This window comes from Syzygium oleosum, unplaced genomic scaffold (genome assembly GCF_021117445.2).
Source record: "Syzygium oleosum isolate NSW1041296 unplaced genomic scaffold, Sole_v2.1 Sole_v2.15, whole genome shotgun sequence".
In the NCBI taxonomy this organism is placed as follows: Eukaryota; Viridiplantae; Streptophyta; class Magnoliopsida; order Myrtales; family Myrtaceae; genus Syzygium; species Syzygium oleosum.
Window position 1 is genome coordinate 8,564,093 of NW_026607499.1, and position 21,429 is coordinate 8,585,521.

Below are 21,429 nucleotides of genomic sequence, written 5' to 3' on the forward strand. Positions count from 1 at the left end.
TGTTATTTTAACCTCCTTTTGCTTTTCTCCAAATTTTGGGGATAAAATCTTTGATCGGTTCTCTTCTCACATTTACAATCCTTTGTACCATCCAAGTCTCCGTTATCAACTTGTGTCGCGGACAAGCACGTGGGACATGGCTAAATCAGTCGTATGTTCAGTTCTATTTAGGGTAAAGTGGTCCTTGTGTCGTTCTTAGCTAAGCTTCACGAAAAGAATCCTTTTGTAGTTTCATGGGTGTCGAATCTCGATTTGTTTTTGGTCAGCAATATTAGCTGTGTTGAAGTTTCTATGCTTTTGACTCAAACAGTGGACATCTCTCTCTCTCTCTCTCTCTATGGTGGAGGCGGTGGCTCCCCTCGCTTCGCTCAACAACGGTCACCGAAACTTGGATCATGCCTAACGAAGGCCGGTGACTGCACCGGTGGATGGATGGAGGCCTATACCTATAGCCACCCTCCCAAATCTCTCTCTCTCCCAATAATCATGTCAGCGCTCATATAACGATCCATGTCAATATTTAATATGAATAAAAAAAAAAGGGATGTAATTGAACGTTCTAAAAGAGTTAGTGATACATATATTTCTTATTTTAATTTTACTTATTCATTGTAATTTAAGCTCGTCCTATTAATATCGCGTTTCGATCTCGTAGAAAAAAAAAAAAAAAAGCACAGTAGATCATGAAACCTTGCGCTTAATCTTCGCTGATTTCCTCCCAAATTCACTCATGTATCTCTGAACTCTCGCGTGATTAATTTTCTTTTTTCACGAAAAAGGGAAGCTTGCACTCTCTCTTCTTTTATGGTCATGAACACAGAAACTCCCTAGCAAATAGGAACACAGAAACTCTCCACGCCTGGCTAAGCACTGCTTTCTGTCCCCTCAAACATAAACTTCCATTACTTCAACTGACATTTATCATGTCTTGGTACGTACCAAAGTTCAAATGCAAAACTATCCTCAATGGAAGAGACACTTATACAGTACACTGAGTAGCCAAGGCCACGTTCCTCCCCAACTGGTCTCCTTTCAAAGTTCTTCTGTCATTTCTTTTCCTTATTTCTGATGTCAATTATGTCAAAAGTACATGCAATGGTCCAACACAGGGATAGGGAGAGCCAGAGAGAGAGATTATGAGGAATGGAGAAGGGTAAAAAAAAAACAGAAAAGTAGACACAAGTCTCTGAGAAAAAGGACCACGGTTCGTTTAAAGAGAGGAGCGAAATAACAAATATACCAATTTCGATCGATATCTAAGAATTTGTGCAATGCAAAATGGTCGGTAGACTGAATGGTCCAATCTGACTGCACGGGTGACCACCAACTATCCCGCAGGCGAGCGTGATGGAATCAACAAGACAAAACCGATCTGTCACAAATCCAAGTTGGATTTGTACCCCCAGATTCCCAAATCTCATCAATCAAAACATTAGTTCGCCACACACATAGAAGAATTATTTTTTTTTTTTTATTTTTTAGATTTTATAATTATTCTTGATTTTGAAAAGCTGTTACCCGATCCGGCCATTTTACTTTTAATGTATTGAGTTTAGAGTTATCAGTGAAACTAAATTCACAGGCATAAAAAGCAAACGTGATGTATGTATATAGAGGCTCAAGACACGTCAAAAGGGGAGGTCTAGACGACCACACATCCCGCGGATCCAGGCTTCCATACGATACCACTCATGCATATCAAAGCAATGTAGAACTAGTCCCTGTCCAAAGGTCTCATTTTCTTTTACAATTGCTAAATTAGGCACAAAAATCCAGTGTTGTCGGTGATGTTAAACTTACATGCTTGCGGGATGAGTTAATATGCTAAGTTGATTATAGTGTGAGATTTTGTAGAATTACCGCCAACTATTCTAAAAGCTTAAGCTGTTAGATAAAGACATGGTTTAATATTTAATTATTTTAATATTCTCCCTCATGCTTAGGCTGGTCTTTTTGCCTAGCACTAGGTGTGAACATATTTAAATGGGGAGACGATTGGAGCCTGGAAAGATTTGAACTCGAAACCTCCAGCTCTGATACCATATGAGATTTGGTGGGACTACAGTCAACTGTTCTAAAAGCTTAAACTATTAGATGAATGCATGATTTAATATTTAATTACTTTAACACATAGTTTGAAAAGCTGGTTAATGGTCCAACTCATTTCACATTGGTCAAACCCTTATAAGGAATACTTGTGTGAACCACCAGTGGTGACTCATTAATGATGGTTTGTACTTATAAATCACTTTGCAAAATATGGACTTTGAGGAGTCGCAGAGAGAATTGGATGATGTTATCCACCATTTGAAAATAGTTTATCAACTTTTAAATTTGGAAAAACACCATATCAAGAGTCAATCCTTCTTCAAAGAGATTAGACATTTCCAATGGTACCACGACTCTCATATCACCAAGTCCGCCGAATAAAAGAAAAACTCTTCAAAGTAGGAAAAACAAGTCCAATTCGCCCTTGATTTCAATAGCAAACGCACACTTGACATAGATATACTCGAATATGAACATATTTTCAATAGCGCGATCGATATTGTGAATAGGATGATGAAATTAGTAGGTACCCCATTCACATTACTCATCTAGTACATGTAACTTATCGTTATTGCACAAGTGTTGGGTAAACCAACATTGAATTCACTCTCTTTTTCGAGTCATGAAAAGTGTGAGATTTTATGAAACCACCGCCAACTATTCTAAAAGCTTAAACTGTTGGGTGAAGGCGTGATTTAATATTTAATTACTCTAATACTCCCCTTCACGCTTAATCTGGTCATTTTGCCTAATACTAAGGGTAGACATATTAATTAAGGAGGCAAATAGAGCCCGAAAAGATTTGAATTCGAAACTTTCAGCTCTAATATCATATGAAATTTTGTGAGATTACTGTTAACTATTTTAAAAGTTTAAATAAATATGTGATTAAATATTTAATTACTCTAATATAGAGCAAAACAAATTCCCGCGGTAATGATGGGTTGTATGAGCTTCATGTCCTTTGTTAACCCGCCTCTTTCACTTTTATCTACTATTCCAAGAAAACTCCATGCGCTTAATTTTTCTTTTCTCTCCCCTTTTCTTCTCCCACTGGCGTGAGGCTCTCGCCAGGCTAAGAAAGAGAGGTCGGCTGGGTGGTGCAACCCCGAGACAGTGGGTGCGGTACCGGTCAGAGAGCTCAGAGATAACATTAGTACGGTAACCAGACAGATTAGCCCCTTACTACCGGCTACGACCGGTGACTAAACGAGGGGTCTGCCTTGGGCAGTGTGGAGTTTCTCAGAGAGATGTTGTAGGTCGTTGTGGGTTGTCAGTGACCAAGCGAGCCAAATTGGCTTTGGCCAAAGATAGTGTGGGCAAAGCCCTTCCCCTTCATTGTGTGCTTCTGTGTTGCTTTTGGTAACTTTAAACCACGCACACACCGCTTGCTTTATTCCTGGGGCTAACCTGTCTTTAAGCAAAGAATGGTTGGGCAAAACAATTCAAGTCCCCCCTTCCCCCCTCTCTCTATCTCTCTAGAATTGCCACGTGTGAGGAGGATGAGGAAGCAAAGCTTTTGCAAAAGAGGGTTTTGTCATATAAGATCTTCCCAACCAAGAAAAGCACAGTCAAGGTCCAAAGCAATTCCCAACCCCCCACTCTCTTCTCTGATTTCTGGTTCTTTCTTTTTGTTTTTTCTTGGGTTGCCCCTCTTTTGGCTGATAGATGATGTATGGGAATAATACCCAATAATTCAAACACAAAACTTCTTTTTCCTGCATTTGTAACGCCTCTTTAGGCAATGTGGTAAAGAGCAAAAGAACCATTTCCGAAAGTGCTCTTTTGTCATAATTTATGACACATTATGAGCTGTAAGAGATGCAGTGCCATAATGCTGTCTTTGGGTTAATTTCTTTCTGTTTTATTCTTCCCCCTTTTCTGGCTCGTTGGGAGAAAAAAAGGGTCATTTATAAGTGCATCAAGATTACGATTTGGAAATATCCAGGACCTATATTGTCTAGAGCAGTTGTTTGTTATCTAAGGGACGGGTTAATTCCAAAAAAAAGCACCAACTTTAGGTCGAGAGACAATTCTGGCCCGAACTTTTTTTTGTTCCATAAAAAAACACCAACTTTAGGTCGAGGGACAATTTTGACCTGAACTTTTTTTTTGTCCCATAAAAAAGCACCAACTTTAGGTCGAGGGACAATTCTGGCCCGAACTTTTTTTTGTCTCGTAAAAAAGCACAAACTTTCATTTAAATCCCAAATTTGGCCCCCATTAACTTTCTGTCTGAAGTTACCCTTGTTTGAGAAAAAAAGTTATGGTGGTGAGCCTGGCGAATCTCTTCCACGGCGTCTGTCAACGGACAGTGGTCTATAGCTTCAGATTACGACAAAACGATGAAGTTTGGCCAGAAAGATTCAATCTGAAGATATTTTTGACTTATCGGTGAAGTGAAGGAGACGAACAGTTTCACCGTTATTCTTCAAGCTGTGGTTCAGAGAATAAGACAATGAATAATGCTTTAAATCCAGTCAGCAAGTCACGTGGATTTATTGCTAAGGTGGAATAGTCAAGTTGGAAAATCAATGGTTTTAAGTCAATAAGGGCCAGATTTGGGATTTAAGTGAAAGTTGGTGCTTTTTTACGAGACAAAAAAAAGTTCGGGCCAAAATTGTCTCTCAATCTAAAGTTGGTGCTTTTTTACGGGACAAAAAAAAGTTCGGACCATAATTATCTCTCGACCTAAAATTGATGTTTTTTTATGAAATAAAAAAAAGTTCGAGCTAAAATTGTCCCTCGACCTAAAATTGATGCTTTTTTTTTAGAATTAACCGTCTAAGGGAGAACAAATCATGATTGCATCTCAGCATCTAAGGGGATAGTTTGGCACCTAATGGCTTGACAAAGCTTTTAACCTATCGAAATACTTGGTTTTGGTTGTTTGTCAATCAAAGTCCCGAAGAAAATGACAAAAGTTGTTGTGGAGGGATGTTAGTTTTTGTCTGTAGGGGGGCCACAAGTCCAAGTTAGAGAAACTACACAGTACACACACTCACACACTCTCTCTCTGTCTAAAATTTGGATTGGGGTTGGTCAAGAAGCATGAAAGAGAAGGGGTTTGGATTAGACTTGTTTAAACGTTGGGAATGTTCTGTTTTGTCATAAATAATGACTGGTAACTTTAAAAAAGTGAATAAAAAGTCATTCAGCAATCAACCCTCTCCAAAGGTTGGCCCCAGGGAAAAAAAGAAGAAAGAAAGAAAGAAAATGAATCCTCCTCAAAGGAAAGGAGATCTAATCTCAATCCCCAAGTCCTTCCAACCTTTCCCCATTTCCAATGTTGGATTGTCCTTTTTTCATTACGCTTGCTTCTTTTGATTTCTTGTTCCGGATTTTGTTTCGAGGGGGATAAAAAAAAAACCAGACACCCCGTGCTTACCCATGTTAAAAGAAGAGACCAGGTGTATTCTTGCATGCAATCCAAGCTTTTTCCCCAACACAGCCGTACCACATCTTTATATGTTCGGATGGAATGAAGCTCCTATATATAAATACATCAGACTCAAACAGTGTATTCTTCTCCTTGTTGTTATTCAAATTAAAGGGCTTTTTGTCAACATCTGATTCGTGCGAGGGTACTTTAACGCCTTACCTAAGTGGATCCCTGTCGGCCTTAGCATAAGCAAAGATAAATACAAATTGAAAAGGATGGCAATGATCACAGACCATGAATTTTAAATCTTTTCTCTTTTTTCTTTTTTAACGAGTACCTCGTAACTCATAAGTTTAGCAACTAACAACGGCAAAAACATCTTTTGTCCATAAGCAACAGGAAGTAGGGAAAACAAAAGGGAAGTCAAACTCAAAACCTCAAAACTTTGTCTGCCAAATTCTGAACATCTCTTTTCTGGATCGATCAAATGTTCACAGGCACTGTGAAATATAGATTCCAGGGCCAGGAGGATCTAGGGAAGAATATGCGCGTTTTGATTTCACTTAAACGTTGATCAATTAGCCCAAGTTTGGCCCATTGGGCTCATGCTTGGGCCAGGCCCAGGCCAACCGGAAAGCTACTTATGTATAGAGGACTATCCTTTCTTCTTCATCAATGAATGTCCAAAATGTCTTCATACGCAATTAGGAAAACCTAAACTAGATCTCAAAGGAAGCGACACGGGTAACAAATCATTTGGAAGTTGCATAAGCAATGCCTAGGTAATAATCTTCACCATAGTTAGTGTATTCAAGCAGGTCGTAAGCTCTTGTTTTTATCACTGTATGTATGTCAGACATAGAAACGGCAACTCAATTTCAGGGTTTATCGTACCAGTAATTGTAGCCCCAGCTTAAAACATGTGGTTGAGACCCTCGAGAGCGAATAATTACGAGCGATCTCTTCCAACATACGCACTTTCCTCGCCTCATGATCCCATTCGGACCATCACGTGGTAATGGTCAATCTCGCATCGACAACACACAATCCAAAGGGCATAATTATGATGTCTCCGTATACCCAACATAACAAACCTAAGAATTTCTTCGAATAATTATTATAAACTGCGTCGCGACAAGTAATAAGCAACCGCTACAAAGGTCAGGGACCACGTATCTGCATGTCTAAGAGAGAGGGTAAGGAAGCAGAAGTAGTAAAAGAAGTAGCAAGCATGCGACTTTCAGCAGCTTTTCATATAAGATGAAGCATTAATGCATCGCTTTTGATTCGCTACTCAGTTTCCAACTTAGTATCAACTCTGTGGAAAAGGGACAGTCGAAACCAAAAGATTTCGAAGAGAAGAACACAATGGGCCAAAACAAAAAATGTGAAAGAGACTGCAGACTGAGATAAGGATAGTTACTTTGTGACACTTTATATATTACACACAAAAAGAGGAGCAGAGCAAAAGACCTTGACTCCAGAAAACTAAACCCTAACTCCCTACTTTTTCCCAGACCTACCTCCCCAAAGAGACTGCCAAAACACAGGCCAATTCTTCTGGGCCTCGTTCCAGCCCAGGAGAGAGCCTTCCCTGAGAGGGTCCCAACTGGAGGACACAATGCCATAGCTCACACCCAGAAGAGCTGACCCAAAGAAGAAGAAGGACACGATGAAAGGCACCCAGGTGGGGACATCGATCTTGAGCCCCACCTTGAGGTAGTAGAAGAATGGGAAGAACAAGAGCCCGACAAAGAGCGGGCCGCCGACCGAGACCCCCATCCGGTTCATCATCCTGTTGGTCACTACTTCCGGTATTACGCCTTGGTCTCTCGCGTCCTCTTCTTCGTCATCTTCGTCGTCCTCGTCTTCCTCATCGCTGTCATATTCTCCGTTTGGTTTATTCTTTGTCTTTTTGGCTTTCTTCAGAGAGGGTCCAAAGCCCTTCGGGCTCCTCAAGGTCGCGTGTAATCGTGGGGCGGCATGGGAGCGATTTCCTCTTGAGGGCAGCTTTTCGAAGGAACCAGGGAATTGACATGTTTGTTTGTCCATCTTTAGTCGTCTGTCCCGGCGGTTGGTTATTAGGAGAGTGCAAGGTTTCTGAATCACATTGAATTGTTCATAGCAGCCATCACTCTGCAATAGCAGCACATTATGAGCTTATCGCTAAGCATTGCCGGATAGTGTAGAGTTTATCATAGACTCATAGTTAGTCGGTTACAATCAATCCAAACAGCAAGCATCCGGGACTTGAACCGTGTTTTTAGATTGAAAGATTTTATAGGGCCACTGCCAACTGTTCTAAAAACTTAAGCTTTTAGATAAAGACATGATTTAATATTTAATTACTCTAACACTCCCCCTCATACTTAGTCTGGTCTTTTGCCTAGGTACTAAGCGTGGACATGTTTGATTAGGGAGGCAAATGGGACCAGGAAAGATCTGAACTCATGACCTCCAGCTCTGATACCATAATAGATTTTATGGGACCACTACCAACTGTTCTAAAAGCTTAAATTTTTAGATAAAGGCGTGATTTAATATTTAATTATTCTAACATAGATTACCAAATTAGTATTCCATATCACAAGACTAGGGAATACTGACATAATTGAAAGACCATGGCAGAGTTCTAAGACAGAATGTGGAAGTTATTTTCATCGTCATGAACACTACTTTCACTCATATTTCGTATAATCAGTTTTCAGTCGAAAGTTTCACAACATGATGCACAGTCCCTGGGAATAAAATGTTAACAAACTGCGCCAATGTAGAGGAACTAAATCTCAATTTAATAATGGACATAATATAATGGATCGCAGGTGTCACGTAAGTGAATATTGGACGACTTGCACATGATGTATGAAAGTGTGTCTAATATGTTCCCACTGATTAGACGATTAAATACGATTATTTTCTTGTGTGATGGATCTATACAATCCACCTTAATTGACAATCTTCGGCGCACACGTGAAGTTTGTTGCTCAAGCAAATATATATCTTATGTCTCAAGCGAACACTTGACATATAAGATAATTATAAGAAATTGCTTTAAATCACAGTGTGCAAATTTCATTTTGAAATGAAGAAATCAGAAAAAGAAAAAGAAAAACGAAGTAAAATCTCCCCATAGACAATCATTGGCAGAGCAATAGCAATTACCCTTAGCTAGCAGTGCCAAACCAACCATGTTGGAGGATGATGATGGGTACATATAGGAAACCATAAAAAGCGACTGGTCTTGATTATTAAGAAAGCCAAGAAAGTCAGGCTCTACGAGAAGAGAGTGAGGGAGGGTGAGTTTGAGAACAGCGACCAAGAACACGACCCCAAATACGGAGACTTAAGACTATTTCTTTAGCTCCTTTCTTATCCAGATCACACCTGCAATACCTGAGTGCGGATTTTCGGGGCTAGTAGATAAAAGCTGTTTTGGTGTTTTCCTTTTTCTGTATTTTTATTTTCAAGAGTTTCTCTGAAAGTTGGAGAGAGAGAGAGAGAGAGAGAGAGAGAGAGAGAGAGAGAGAGAGAGAGAGAGGCTCTTGAGTACCTTCGCTGCCCAGCAAATTGAAGGAGAGGCCATTTGACGTGCTTCTCGGATTCTCTTCTGATGAGAATTCTTCACCGCTCGGCCGATTGCTCCATGTCAGAGAGAGAGAGAGAGAGAGAGAGGGTGAGAGGGAGAGGAAGAGCACGAGGAAGATAAGGTGAGAGATTTTCAGCTGCTTTCGACATGGGCTGGGAAGCTTCTCTGATCAATGATGGACTCAAACCCAATCTGGCCCAATCGACACTCATTTTTTGGCCCAAAAAGGAAATGGCAATATTGTGTTATAATATGATAAAGCAATCCTCTTTTTTCAAATATAAAGAATTGTTGTTGTTTCTTTTTCTCTTTGGACATCTTAAGGAAGCCATCTTCAATTTTCTAGGATTCCTAAGTTTCTCGGCCCAAGAAGCTAAAAAAATGTCATCTTAAGAGATAATTCCAAAGTTTTCACCGCCTTCCTTGTGCAGGATAACCAGATCTAAAGTTTTCACCGCCTTAATCGGGTTGGGTTTCCATTCATTCCTAGGATCACAGCTGAAATCAGCATCGAAGAGGCAACTTTCATGGATTCACAGTCTCCCCCTCCACCATTTGCCAACCTCATGATACGTCAAGCGTCAAGACCGTGCCTTGTTAATCTATATCCCATGAACAACCGGTACTGGTTTGGTTGCTCAACAATTTAGGACGGACGAGAAATCTCATTGGGGGAAGTTGGCTCTCAGTATTTGTATTTACCAAAATACCAGCCAAATCATCGCCCATTGACCAAAGAATAGGAGGGTTCCATTCCATTGCTGCAATTAGCTCGATGCGTCCTGTCCTGCATCGTCTCTAGAAGCAATGCAAAGAGATCGAGTTTCGCTTGTTATGACACGAGTGCACCGACAGAGATGCTAAACAAATTACTTTGTCAAATCAAGATATACGGGGCCCTATTTAAGAAGATTCAATAGGTGGATTGCAGGTGGGTCAAAAGCAGGTAGGAGCTCCAGTTTTGCTATGTATGCTAATGCTGTGTAGCAGAGTTGTCCAAAGCAATTCACTCAAGACGGTGTCAGTGAATGGGTAGAGGATGGAGTTCACCGAAGCAAGTGGTGTCGATGAGTATCAACTAACTTGCGGAAACTCCAAGACGGTTGCGGAGGACATCGATGGCTTTATCAAAGGACTGCGAAAGCTCCGGGATGGATGTTTTGCACACTGAAAGCAGCGAAAATGTTAGTTTCCCCCCTTAAATTTTGTAATGCACTCCACGATGGCCACATAAATATGACTAGCATGATTGTTGAATCTATGCCTGTACATTATATGTCATAACAAATTGGACTAGAAGCCTTACATATGTAGGAAAAGCATGTTAGCATGCATTGAACAGGTAACCGAGCCATACGAGCTCTACAGAAACCAAAACCATGAGTACAGCTTGAATCTTTCCAGTATTTTGCTCTAACTACACAATGGTGGGACTGAGCTATGATTTCGTTGATAGAGGGATCATTCTTAATGGATTCGGATGATTATACAACCTAAGTTTTTCTGCAGAGCATATCGGATCTTGCTCTAGATGAGCAAGGGAAGGATGGTTTTCCAAAATAAAATGAAATTTAAGAGACAGGTCCCGAGATGATCATACCGTGAGATGTGCTGGTTTGAGCATCGTCCATGAATTCCACGAATGTCGCCTGAAAAGAACCATTCGTTTGCACATTTAGTCAGGAAAGGATATCAAGAAACTTCTGAATAAGATTGGATTGGAGTTGCTACATCGTTATAAGTACCTTCATAGCTTTTCGAGTTTCATTGATCTGCTCATATATCTTCTTATACTCCTTGTCCACTTCGTCCGTGACTTGTTGAATTGCCTGGGCATGGATCTGTGACATTCGATATAAAACATGAAATAAAGTGAGAAAATCAAACAAGGTTTCTGACATAGTATTCAGTACGACTCGAAGACAGAAAAATTTACGGAAACACAGTCTTGAAGAGCGTCCTTCCAACTGATAGAAAGATTACTCAAGCAGGCAACACAACTCTTTCAGGATCATTAATAAATCAAAATTAACTTCGATCTTGGGCTCTTTATCGGTGATAAACTTTTAGGCATGAATCCCAAAGATAAGATATCAGCGAGCAAAATTAACATTGATCACTACTGATCTTCATAGACACAGTGGAAAGTAATTCGTAAGTTCATGGTTGTGACAACTAAGCCAAAGCAGCTCAATAAGCAAACAGCTGGATCTATTTGCCTAAAGGAAACCAATGACACGATCGGTTGATGCATTTCCTCGATTCAGGATAGTCAAAATGTACAAGAGAAATGCTGGACTGCCTCGAGAGTTCGCCTACAATGCATCGATAACAGATTTGATGACAGTTCAGTCGAAAGATTTGCATCCAGAATGACGATCATCCTCGGAAATAATCAGATCTTATTTCTGAGGAACATATTCACTATGACTACAACAGTTTGGCCAATATTGACGGAAGATCTCCGTGATCGGAAGTAGAGATTCACAACAGCAGACCTAAGGATGCATCAAGAGTTACTGAAAGAGATTCTAACTCGCATCGTAAAAATCAAATATCCCTAACTCACAGATAAATGTATCCGATAGGAGGTTTTAGTTTGCAGAATACATCTGATTTGCTCCATTGATGCATCATCTCGAGGATTTTAAACTTACTCTTAACCAGAGCTCAGCAAGCATCAAGCAAATGCTATTCACTAAACTTTAAATCCTGCAGCAAATTAATCGGAAAAGGAAGTAGAAGAAAAACCTCGAAGCGCTTGTGGAGGCGGGAGCGAGAGGCGTCGACGTCCTTGGAGATCCCGGAGTGCGAGCGATCGAGGCGGCGCTTGAGATCCTCGAGCTGCGAGGAAGCAAAGTCCTTGAGATCGCCGATCGACGTCAGGCTCTTGCTCGCCGGAGGCAGAGCCGGAGCCGGGCCGGAGGTGTCGTCGACGTTGGTCCTGCGGTGGAGGCGGCCTCTGGTTTTGGACTTCCGCGACGACGATCCGGTGGCGATGATGTTGAAGATTGATTGCAGAGAATCGCGAGGCAGCGACAGCGAAGGCAGCGGCGACGGCGACGGCGACGCTTTCGGCTTGCGGGACGATGACCGCTTCCTCATCGCGACTGATCGCTGGCTCGCTCTCTCTCTCTCTCTCTCATGCCTAGTGGCGGGCTTTTCAAATATATCGAGAAAAATGTTTTATGCTCGGATTTATAATTTCATTTTTTATTTCAGTTTGACATTCATAGTTTATAGTTGCGCTATATGTAGTCACATTTTCAATTTCTCCCGATTATTATTTAATGAACCGAGATAATACATTTCATGCGCTTTTCTTAAATTGCCGTCGTAAATATCGAAAATATACTCATTCTAGCATTTATAGTGGCTATCAAAAATCAAATATTGATATCCATGATTCCATATTGTTCCCTATCTCTCAACTTTTACCTTTCGAAAAATATCAAAATCTATATTTCTAACCTTAATTTAGGCTTCCGTTGATTACTTTCATGTTTTGAAAGCTATTTTGATGATGTACTCTATATTTTTCTTGTTTTTTTTTTTTGCACCATTGTTTCAACTTTTTTTTTTCAGTGAACATAAGTGACCGTGACATAAAGTTTCGAGGGATCCGGGTTCATCGTTAATAAGCAGACTAGAATAGCAAAAAAGTGACAATTTACAAACGACACAAGTGTGTTGTTCAATGTTCATAGCTCGAAAACGGACTCGACTTATGTTGAGATTATTAATTTTGGGTTCTAGCTCAAAATTATAATTTTGAAATCCCAAACCCAACATATCGTTATGTTTATTTACATGCACAAATTTATAATTTTCAAATCCAATTACCCTATTGGTGCTACGCAATCTTTTCAAGCTCAAGGTCCATTCTATATCTTAAATATCGAAATCTAATTAGCTTGAACTTAAATATATGGTTAGTCGAGCAAGAGTAATTCGTAATAACTAGACTCTCACTATATGAAAAAATATTTCATATTCCCGCTAAACTAAGTAAAAGCACATATTAAGAGTGGTGAATGCAATCAAAATATTCATTTTTTTTATACTACGATTGATTTTGTCCATTAAGTCATTCAAATAAAGAAAAAGAAATATCACGTGCTCCTATAATATTAGGTAATTATTCGAATACAAAACTATATTATAAACTTCTTTTTTGTCACGAAGTCCCGAATCCGAAGGGCAGGCATAGGCAATGCACGCTACTGCCCGTTGCGTTGCGTACCCCATCGCTTCATCTTCACCTGTGGCAGCGCCAAAGTCGCCAAGCATCCAACCAGACGAAGGCAAGTCTCGTCAGTGGCGGAAGAAGACAGAGAGCATTCAAATCGACGCACCGTCTAGGCCACCGAATCGCTCTCCATCGCGCATTCCCATCTTCATCATTAACTTCTTTGACTGCAGAAACCAATGACACGACCCGTCCGCTCTATATACACGCAACCACACTCGGCGACTCCCCTCGCATGCGTTTCGCTTCATAAAAACCAAAACGAAACGCAGAGATAGAGATAGAGAGAGAGAGAGAGAGAGAGAGAGAGAGAGAGAGAGAGAGAGAGAGAGAGAGAGACCACTGACGACGATGGAGAGGGTGGTTCAGGTGCTTGTCAAAGCCGTCGTCAACAGGACGAAGAAGGTGGTCTCAGGAAGCATGAGCGTTTTTTCTATGGCGGAGGAAGTCGTTAAACGGCTGGTCGTCATCGGACCCGAGGTTCTTCTTTTCGGAGTTTTGAAATGCTTCATCGGTATGCATGCTTTTTGCCTTCTTCTTTCTTTTTTCTCCCACATTGTTTTTGGGTTTCATTCATGCATGGCATTTTCGCACCCGACCGATTTCTGAATGGAGAAAATAAGTATACTTCTCTCTGTTCACTCATCTTAATAACACGTATATACCTAGTCAAGAAAAAGGGAGAAACACGCACGTAGTGCAAAATCTACTCTTGTATGAATTTATACATGGCTAATGAGAACTTTTGACGTGTTGTGTTTGGTAAGGTGGATCTGGGAGGATGGCTTCTGTCACCATTTTTATTCTGGAGATCATCATCAACTTAAGGCCGTGGAAGAAGGATTAATCAGAAGAGATGATGGTACTGCTTGAGGGGAACTACTAAATTTTCTTTCTTTTCGGTGGCTTTGTTTCAGGCTCTATTGTTTTTATCTTGTGGTGTTTATACTGAATGTTTATGTTATATATGGTCTTCGCTATGGTAAGATAGCTTTGCATAACTTAAAGGACATGTTCACCATCGAATCTTTCTCCACGTTAAGTGAGAGTTAAGCCCTCGAAATAGAGAAAGATTAAACAAAACAAAGCGAAGAGTTAAGCGCTTGCTAAAGTTATTTCACCTCTGACCAAAAAAACAAAAATAAACAGTTATTTCACCGCTAGTTATCCAATTTCGACGTCTAGGATCTCGATCTCACGATGTAAGTCATAATTAAATGTGTGTGTATTTCGTTCTTGACACCCATCTAAACAAATCAAATTGTGTGATAATTTTCCTAGATGATATAATCAAACATTGAAGACTGATGTGGGATCGACACCTGTTTAGACTTTGCAATTAGGTATAAAATTGGTATGGGTGTGTTTGGAAGCATGGACATAGGTAACCAAAGTCGGGATAGCATCGAATCCTTCTCTCTTCATTTCTAGCTCTGAGGAACATATCCACATTCGCTTGTTCGGGATATATAAATACACTTGGGTTTGGACCTTGAATTGATCAATGAAGGTCAATACTTCGACTAATATGTTGCAATTTAATTATTTTCATGAATATTGTACATTATGTATGTACAAATGTTCTTATGTCGGTTCTTTAATCAAATATTTACAAGTGAGCATTTTATCGTGCATTTCAACTCTTGATAGGACTCTTGGGTTGAATACGGTGGTAAATAATTGTAACTAGAATGTAGATTAGCAAATAGTAGTTTTTAACCTCAAATTCGAAAGCCAGGCTCAAATCAATTTATTAAGCAAGGATCACTATACGAGGCAGATACATTTTGCCTCAAAAGAACATCATGGAGCCAATTATTTTTGTCCTTTAAATCGAGATATCGGAACTATCTAAATTTCCACAAAAGATAATAATGTGAGCCGGGTTTATTTACTTTTGAAAGAAGATATTACAGATTAATGAATTTGCCACAAAAAATGCCTCCTTGAGACAGATTTGTTTGCTCTTGGAAAAAGCTATAGAGGCATAAGAATTGCTGCTATGGTATGTTATTAATTAGAGGCAAAAGTCACGTTACCGTTTCCGATGCATGCCTGGGAAGTTGTTGCCCGAATTATCGGAAGCCAACGAAAATTAAAAGGCATTGTTCTTCGCTTAGCAGTAAACAATGCGCCGGTGCTAAAATTTAGGAGCCACATTGAACAAATCAAGAGCTCATAGACCATATTGCATATTGGGCTAAAGTTTACTGACTATTTATGTCATTATCCCAAATTAGTATAGTTGTGCACCTTCTTTCTCCCACGACACTCTTCAAACTCTATTAGGAAGCACGACCTATCACGCCAAACGAGTTTTCATTGACTTTGATTAAAACATGATCATCAATACGAATTCAAACTCCAAGAGATTCGTATCTTGTTCAAGTGGCGCCCTCATTTTCAGAAACAAAGTTCGAATCAATCGTTCTTTTCACGCAAAATTCCCTTCCATTAATGCTTCTTTATTTTCTTTTAGAGTTAATACTACGAAAAACCTTAAACTGGTACACTTATGACAAATTTACCCTCAGTTTGTTTCTGTTAAACTTAAACTGTTAAATTGCTTTGTTAAATGAAGTGCGGCAATTGAATGATGTGCCGGTTTTATGTTTTATCCTCTGTTTGTCACAGGTGTAGCAATTTGTGATTTTGTTTGTATTAATCCAATTTAACGGATACTAAAGGAGGGTAAATTTGTCACAAATGTACAAGTTTGAGATTTTTAATGGTTAAAATATTAGTTTGGGGTAAATTTGTCACGTGTATATCAGTTTGGGGTTTTTTGTGGTCAAAAAATTAGTTTGAGGTAAAATTATCACGGGTGTACCAGTTTTGGATTTTTCGTGGTATTAACCCTTTCTTTTATCAACAAATAACCAAATGAACGCTCATGATTATTAGGCGAAGCTCGCTCGGAACTCGGTACGCCGTTGGATCAACACATTTTTTTGGGCCCAAGTTCGTGGATGAAGTCTGGGCCCACCCAAGATAACACCCAGGCCCATCTTGGGTTAATTCGAATAATTATCAAATCGCGAAAATCATATTTTTTTATAGGAGGGGATTATTTTATCCATTTCCTGTGAGCCGTGGCCCTTCCATTCCATTCCATACCTTCGTATCCATCGGGCAGTAGTAGCTCGCTGAAGCTCGTTTCGAAGAAGAGGGACCCTTTGATGGTAATCAAACGCCATGTGTTTACGGATTAATTTTCTGTAATGTGTCCCCCGGAATAAGTAAGTCTCTGATCCTCGTTCACGTCCATGTATGTGTCGATCGTGTTTGGCGTCGTCCTCGTTTGATTCTTTCTCGTTCTGTCTTCGTTTCTCTGATGCTTCGAATTTGAGTCGATCGTGTTTCGGCGCATGTAGTTGTAAGCTTCATGGTAATGTGCTTTTGCGTTCTTGTTAATGAATGGCAAGAATTCAATTGGTTTCTCAGCTGGGTATTTGAATTGGTTGGTAATATTCTAGCGGATTTTGGCATTGAGAGAAATGATGAAATTGTGACGATGATGATGGTTCTCGAATCTTGGAGGAGGATCAACATTCAGTTCAAGGGTGGTACGTTTCATTGTTAGGGAGTACTTGTGGGTTATTGCTAATGAATAACAAGGGTGGTACGTTTCATTCAGTTCAAGGACGATTCTTTCTTGTTCGTCTTCGTTTCTCTGATGCTCGAATTTGAGTCGATGGTGTTTCGGCGCAAGTAGTTACAAGCAATTGGTTTCTCAGCTGGATGTTTGAATGGGTTGGTAATATTCTGGCGGATTTTTGCTTTGAGAGGAATGGTGAATTGGTGACGGTGATGATGATTCTCAGATCTTGGAGGAGGGTTAACATTCAGTTCAAGGGTGGTACCTTTCATTGTGTTAGGGAGTACTTGTGGGATCTTGTTAATGAATAACAAGGGTGGTACGTTTCATTCAGTTCAAGGATGATTCTTTCTTGTTCGTCTTTGTTTCTCTGCTGCTCGAATTTGAGTCGATGGCGTTTCGGCGCAAGTAGTTATAAGCTTCATGGTAATGGCCTTTTGGGTTCTTGTTAATGAAAGACAAGAATTCAAATGGTTTCTCAGCTGGGTGTTTGAAATGGTTGGTAATATTCTAGCGGATCTTGGCATTGAGAGGAATGGTGAAATGGTGACGGTGATGATGGTTCTCGAATCTTGGAGGAGGATCAGCATTCAGTTCAAGGGTGGTACGTTTCATTGTGTTAGGGAGTACTTGTGGGTTCTTGTTAATGAATGACAGGAGTGGTATGTTTCATTGTGTTACGTTTCATTCAGTTCAAGGATGATTCTTTCTTGTTCGTCTTCGTTTCTCTGATGCTCGAATTTGAGTCAGTGGTGTTTCGGCACTGTAGTTGAGCTTCGTGGGAATGAACTCTTGGGTTCTTGTTAATGAATGACAAGAATTCAATTGGTTTGTCAGCTGGATGTTTGAATTGCTTGGTAGTATTCTAGCGGATTTCACATTGAGAGGAATGGTGATGACGATGATTCTCAAATCTTGGACTAGGGTCAAATTTCAGTTCAAGGGTGGGACGTTTCATTGTGATGGAGAGTACTTGTGAATGGAAGAGCCTATCCCGCCTCGTAACTTGTTGGTTATTAAAAACTCAGCACTGCTTGGAATCTGTCTTGAGTATTTTTGCCATTCGTTTACGTCGACGGATTCTTTTCTGAATTCACTTCTACCAGAAGTTTTTGCTTTTAAAAGCATTGAGCAGGACATCTATCTCTCTGGAAAAGTTCGGTTGAGGACGTAGTAGAGCATCTGCGAGCTGAAGATCGGCGATTTTGGAGTTTGGAGTATATTTACAATGTCTACAAAAACTGCCTCAGTCATGCTTGTCAAGTTCGCACGATATATGAGAAATACAAGAGTCCAATTGCAGTTCGGCGAATATTTTTTGCCCACCTTTATTGCTTATTTTTTTATCCTTAGCATCTGGTGGAAGAAAGACTATATGTGGAGATTTGAGACCTGACATTTGCTGTCGCAATATGGAACACCAAATTGTCCAACCTTTCAAGCGATTGCCGTGTCACCTTAATGTTGTTTTATAATGAGTTCTCATGAACGAAATCATTTTTACTTGCAGGTAGGAATGATCATCAAAGGGTTGTTCAGAAGATATGAAAGATGGAACCCTGTGCATCCAACTTTCGGAGCCTTTTGGGGCATGGGATTTGGTTTAGGATGTGGTGTTGGATGGGGTCCTGGTTTTGGCCCTGAGGTGGTTGGCTATGTTGGAGCTGGCTGTGGTGTTGGGTTTAGCGTGGGCTTCACTGTGGCTGGCTTTGGCATTGGTCTTCCTGCCAATTACCTCTTTGAAGTGCCGTACAATGGTACAGGTTTTCAATTTGTAACTGCTATCATGCGCATTGGTTAAGCTCTAATATTCGGCGTATGTAGACTAAAGTGGTGGCTGTGGCATGAATGTTATATGTTGAAGCAATTCGCTTGTCTTGAACTTGCGATCTCTAATGCTTAGTTATGGATCAGTGGAGTGTCCAGAGAATGGTGGTTTTCTAATTTCTCTATCTGAAACTTTGTTATTGCATCCATTTGTGCAGTAGTTACGGCAGTCAGAAGTAATTCTTCAGAGCTCGGCCAATTTGGTGGTCTTATTTCAAGGAAAAGCATTGGTGGTGGTGGCTGGAATATTGCACCACATGTCTCGTTCTTCCCTACAGAAGCTGGCAGAAAGCTGTCTAGCTTTAGGAGAAAACATTTTCTTCAACCGACAGCCAACTTGTTTGACATGAATTTTCCGTTACAATCTGGGGATGTTTGGAAATGTCTCGGAGCATTTGGCAGTCGACTTGTTCATCCTCGTAAGGGTATGTATAAAAGAAGGCATTCTTGTAGCTTATTGAGATCAAGGGCTTGCTCCTTAACTACTTTAATATCTTGCAGTGCCACACCTTGGAAAATTATATTTCAACTATCTCCAGTTCTATTGCTTTCCTTGGCTTGCAGTTCTATATTTCTCATTTGTTTCCTACGTTTCCTACGGCAAGACAAACTGTGGCCAGTTGCACAATAGAAGTGCTTTTGGTTAAATCATGGATTGCACACATAGACAGCACAGTTACCTAGCTGTTTTGTTGAGTTGAACTGCATTCAGGTATGGATGTGCAGCTGATGTCGGAATACAGGGTTGAGAGTTCACCAGTTGACAAAAAGGAACTTGATCTAACTGGCTGCCTTGCCTTACAGGAGATGGGAGGATACTTTAAGCAAAATGAAACTGAAACTGATTCCGATACAAGGAAAACACAACTGCTTGGATTTTTTACATGTCGAGACTTGCTAGATGTTAACTACTTCTATGCTGTGGACGGATCTGACATTAAACGACTTGACGTTTATCATCCTTTTCACAATTTTTTATAGTTGGTTAGAAGATTACAAAGTGATTCATCTATGTCACCTGCAGGTTTGAAGGATTGATATCATAGAGATCTCCCAGCAGAAAATCATACATACTGTGGAAATGGTTAGCATCTAAAGTACAAGCGACTTCTCTCATTTTGGGTTACAGATTAACGGATCAACTTCTTGTTTCCTTTTTCCACACAACGATCTACTTTTGCCTTCTTGGTTTTATTTCTTTTTAGAAAATCAGTATTATTTGATTGGTATAATCAAAACAAGTAAGAGACAAGCTAGATAGTGTTGCACTCGTTTTCCTTTAAGTATATGATCTAGGATCTAATTGTTCCTACCGCAGCATAAATTATTTCAATGGCTGAGATGCATATACATAATGTTGGTTGATGATGGATGGATAAAAAATTAATTATTGTCTTGTACTCTGTTGTAGGCTCATGGTCACAAGATTCATTTTAGCATAGTGTGAACTATACATGTTGTTGGTGGGTGGCAACTGAAGTGAAGAGTGCGGCAAGATTGTATGTGTTGGTAGCGAAAGTGCAGAAAATTTCGAAGGCAAAGCTTTGGTTGAGCTTTCAATTATGATGCATATCCTTGAGATTCAATGAGTTGATGGGACACAAGGAACGGTGGAAGAGGAACGACGACACTAATTGGTAATTGTCGATGTTTCGAAGGGAAGAGACAGACACCTTGACATTTATTTCAGGTGCTCTCATTTATCCAGACCACCTCTTTGAGGCAAGGTTAATAGCTTCAACAAGTAAAGCCAGCCTTACTCAGTAATACCCTTTGTGAATCTCTCTCTCTCTCTCTCTCTCTGTCTGCCAATTGAACTCGGTAAATATTGGGTGAAATCAAACGAGTCAGGTTGACTCAGCAATTTTTCTTGTGGCTTGGCTTCTTCTTGGAAGGGTTATTAACTTTAAACAAGTTGCCATCGACACGGACATGAAGATTGACAATGAGATTGAGCTGAGAATAGTTGGCGTAGCCAACCTCCATTGTGAAAGCCGCGATATATTACACGGAAGGTGGTAAGCAGTTGTTGAATGAGGGTGGCATGGCATGTCATGAAAAAACACTAGACCTAAATACCTTAATTTGCTGAGGATCGATTTTCGTGCGAGTCCATCGAATCGTTTCTACATACTTGTTAAGGATCAGGATGACTTCGTATCTTTAGCTTTTCCCCCTTCCTTGTTGCCCAGAGCTTCGGATCGCAAGATCGAGACAATATCTTCCTATCCCCTGGAATCGAGTGAAACCGATGGGAGTAGATTTCCAAACTCCCATCACCAGAGAGCATGTCATTATCGCATGGCTATTCAGATTTGACTCCATCTCAAGTCCTTGTGGAAACGGTCGCATCCGACCATCCAGCTCTAATAATGCGAGCATTTGAATGGTGTGTTAGCACTATGATTCCGTTATCTAAAACATCACCATTCATCACAGTCAAATTCTCAATGACAACTCAAAGTAAGAGTTAGAACCAGCAGGAGAGTTTGAGCAAGCCACACAGCTAACTTCTCAAAATGCCTAAGCGAACTTCCTATCATGAACAATGATATCTTTATGCAAAATCTCCACATTATCATGTTCTAACTCTCTAGACATGAACCAAGATCGCGCAAAATTGCACACTCGAAATACCATTCAATTATTAATACATTTCCGATCAGCATTGAACAACATAAAGATGCATACAAGATTTCACCTGTAGCACAAAATCTCCATTCTCACGCAATGTCTAG

The 21,429-nt window shown here is 40.2% G+C and overlaps 3 protein-coding genes across 8 annotated transcripts; 1 reads left to right on the forward strand and 2 right to left on the reverse strand.

Annotated features, from left to right (window-relative positions):
• Positions 1–6,654: 6,654 nt before the first annotated feature.
• LOC115675651 (protein PAM68, chloroplastic) lies at positions 6,655–9,141 on the reverse strand. The gene is made up of 2 exons (XM_030598400.2): positions 8,982–9,141; positions 6,655–7,567 (listed from the first exon to the last, which is right to left on the reverse strand). Exons 1-2 carry the CDS (start codon positions 9,012–9,014, stop codon positions 6,935–6,937), a joined length of 666 nt encoding a protein of 221 aa, XP_030454260.2. The 5' UTR covers positions 9,015–9,141; the 3' UTR covers positions 6,655–6,934.
• A 611-nt stretch (positions 9,142–9,752) lies between these two features.
• LOC115675638 (uncharacterized) lies at positions 9,753–12,180 on the reverse strand. Its single transcript, XM_030598379.2, has 4 exons — positions 11,769–12,180; positions 10,763–10,858; positions 10,618–10,666; positions 9,753–10,184 (listed from the first exon to the last, which is right to left on the reverse strand). Exons 1-4 carry the CDS (start codon positions 12,120–12,122, stop codon positions 10,096–10,098), a joined length of 588 nt encoding a protein of 195 aa, XP_030454239.2. The 5' UTR covers positions 12,123–12,180; the 3' UTR covers positions 9,753–10,095.
• A 4,138-nt stretch (positions 12,181–16,318) lies between these two features.
• On the forward strand, positions 16,319–20,841 carry LOC115675636 (cadmium-induced protein AS8). Of its 6 annotated transcripts, XR_008818058.1 has the most exons (6): positions 16,319–16,448; positions 18,375–18,621; positions 18,850–19,116; positions 19,193–19,403; positions 19,496–19,775; positions 20,103–20,841. XR_008818058.1 is itself a non-coding variant. In XM_030598376.2 (5 exons), exons 1-4 carry the CDS (start codon positions 16,446–16,448, stop codon positions 19,727–19,729), a joined length of 531 nt encoding a protein of 176 aa, XP_030454236.2. In that variant the 5' UTR covers positions 16,319–16,445; the 3' UTR covers positions 19,730–19,775; positions 20,103–20,841. The 6 variants fall into 6 exon arrangements, 1 of the variants encoding a protein (XP_030454236.2); XR_008818059.1 differs by having other exon boundaries at positions 19,193–19,788; XR_008818057.1 differs by having other exon boundaries at positions 19,193–19,775.
• The last annotated feature ends 588 nt before the right edge of the window (positions 20,842–21,429 follow it).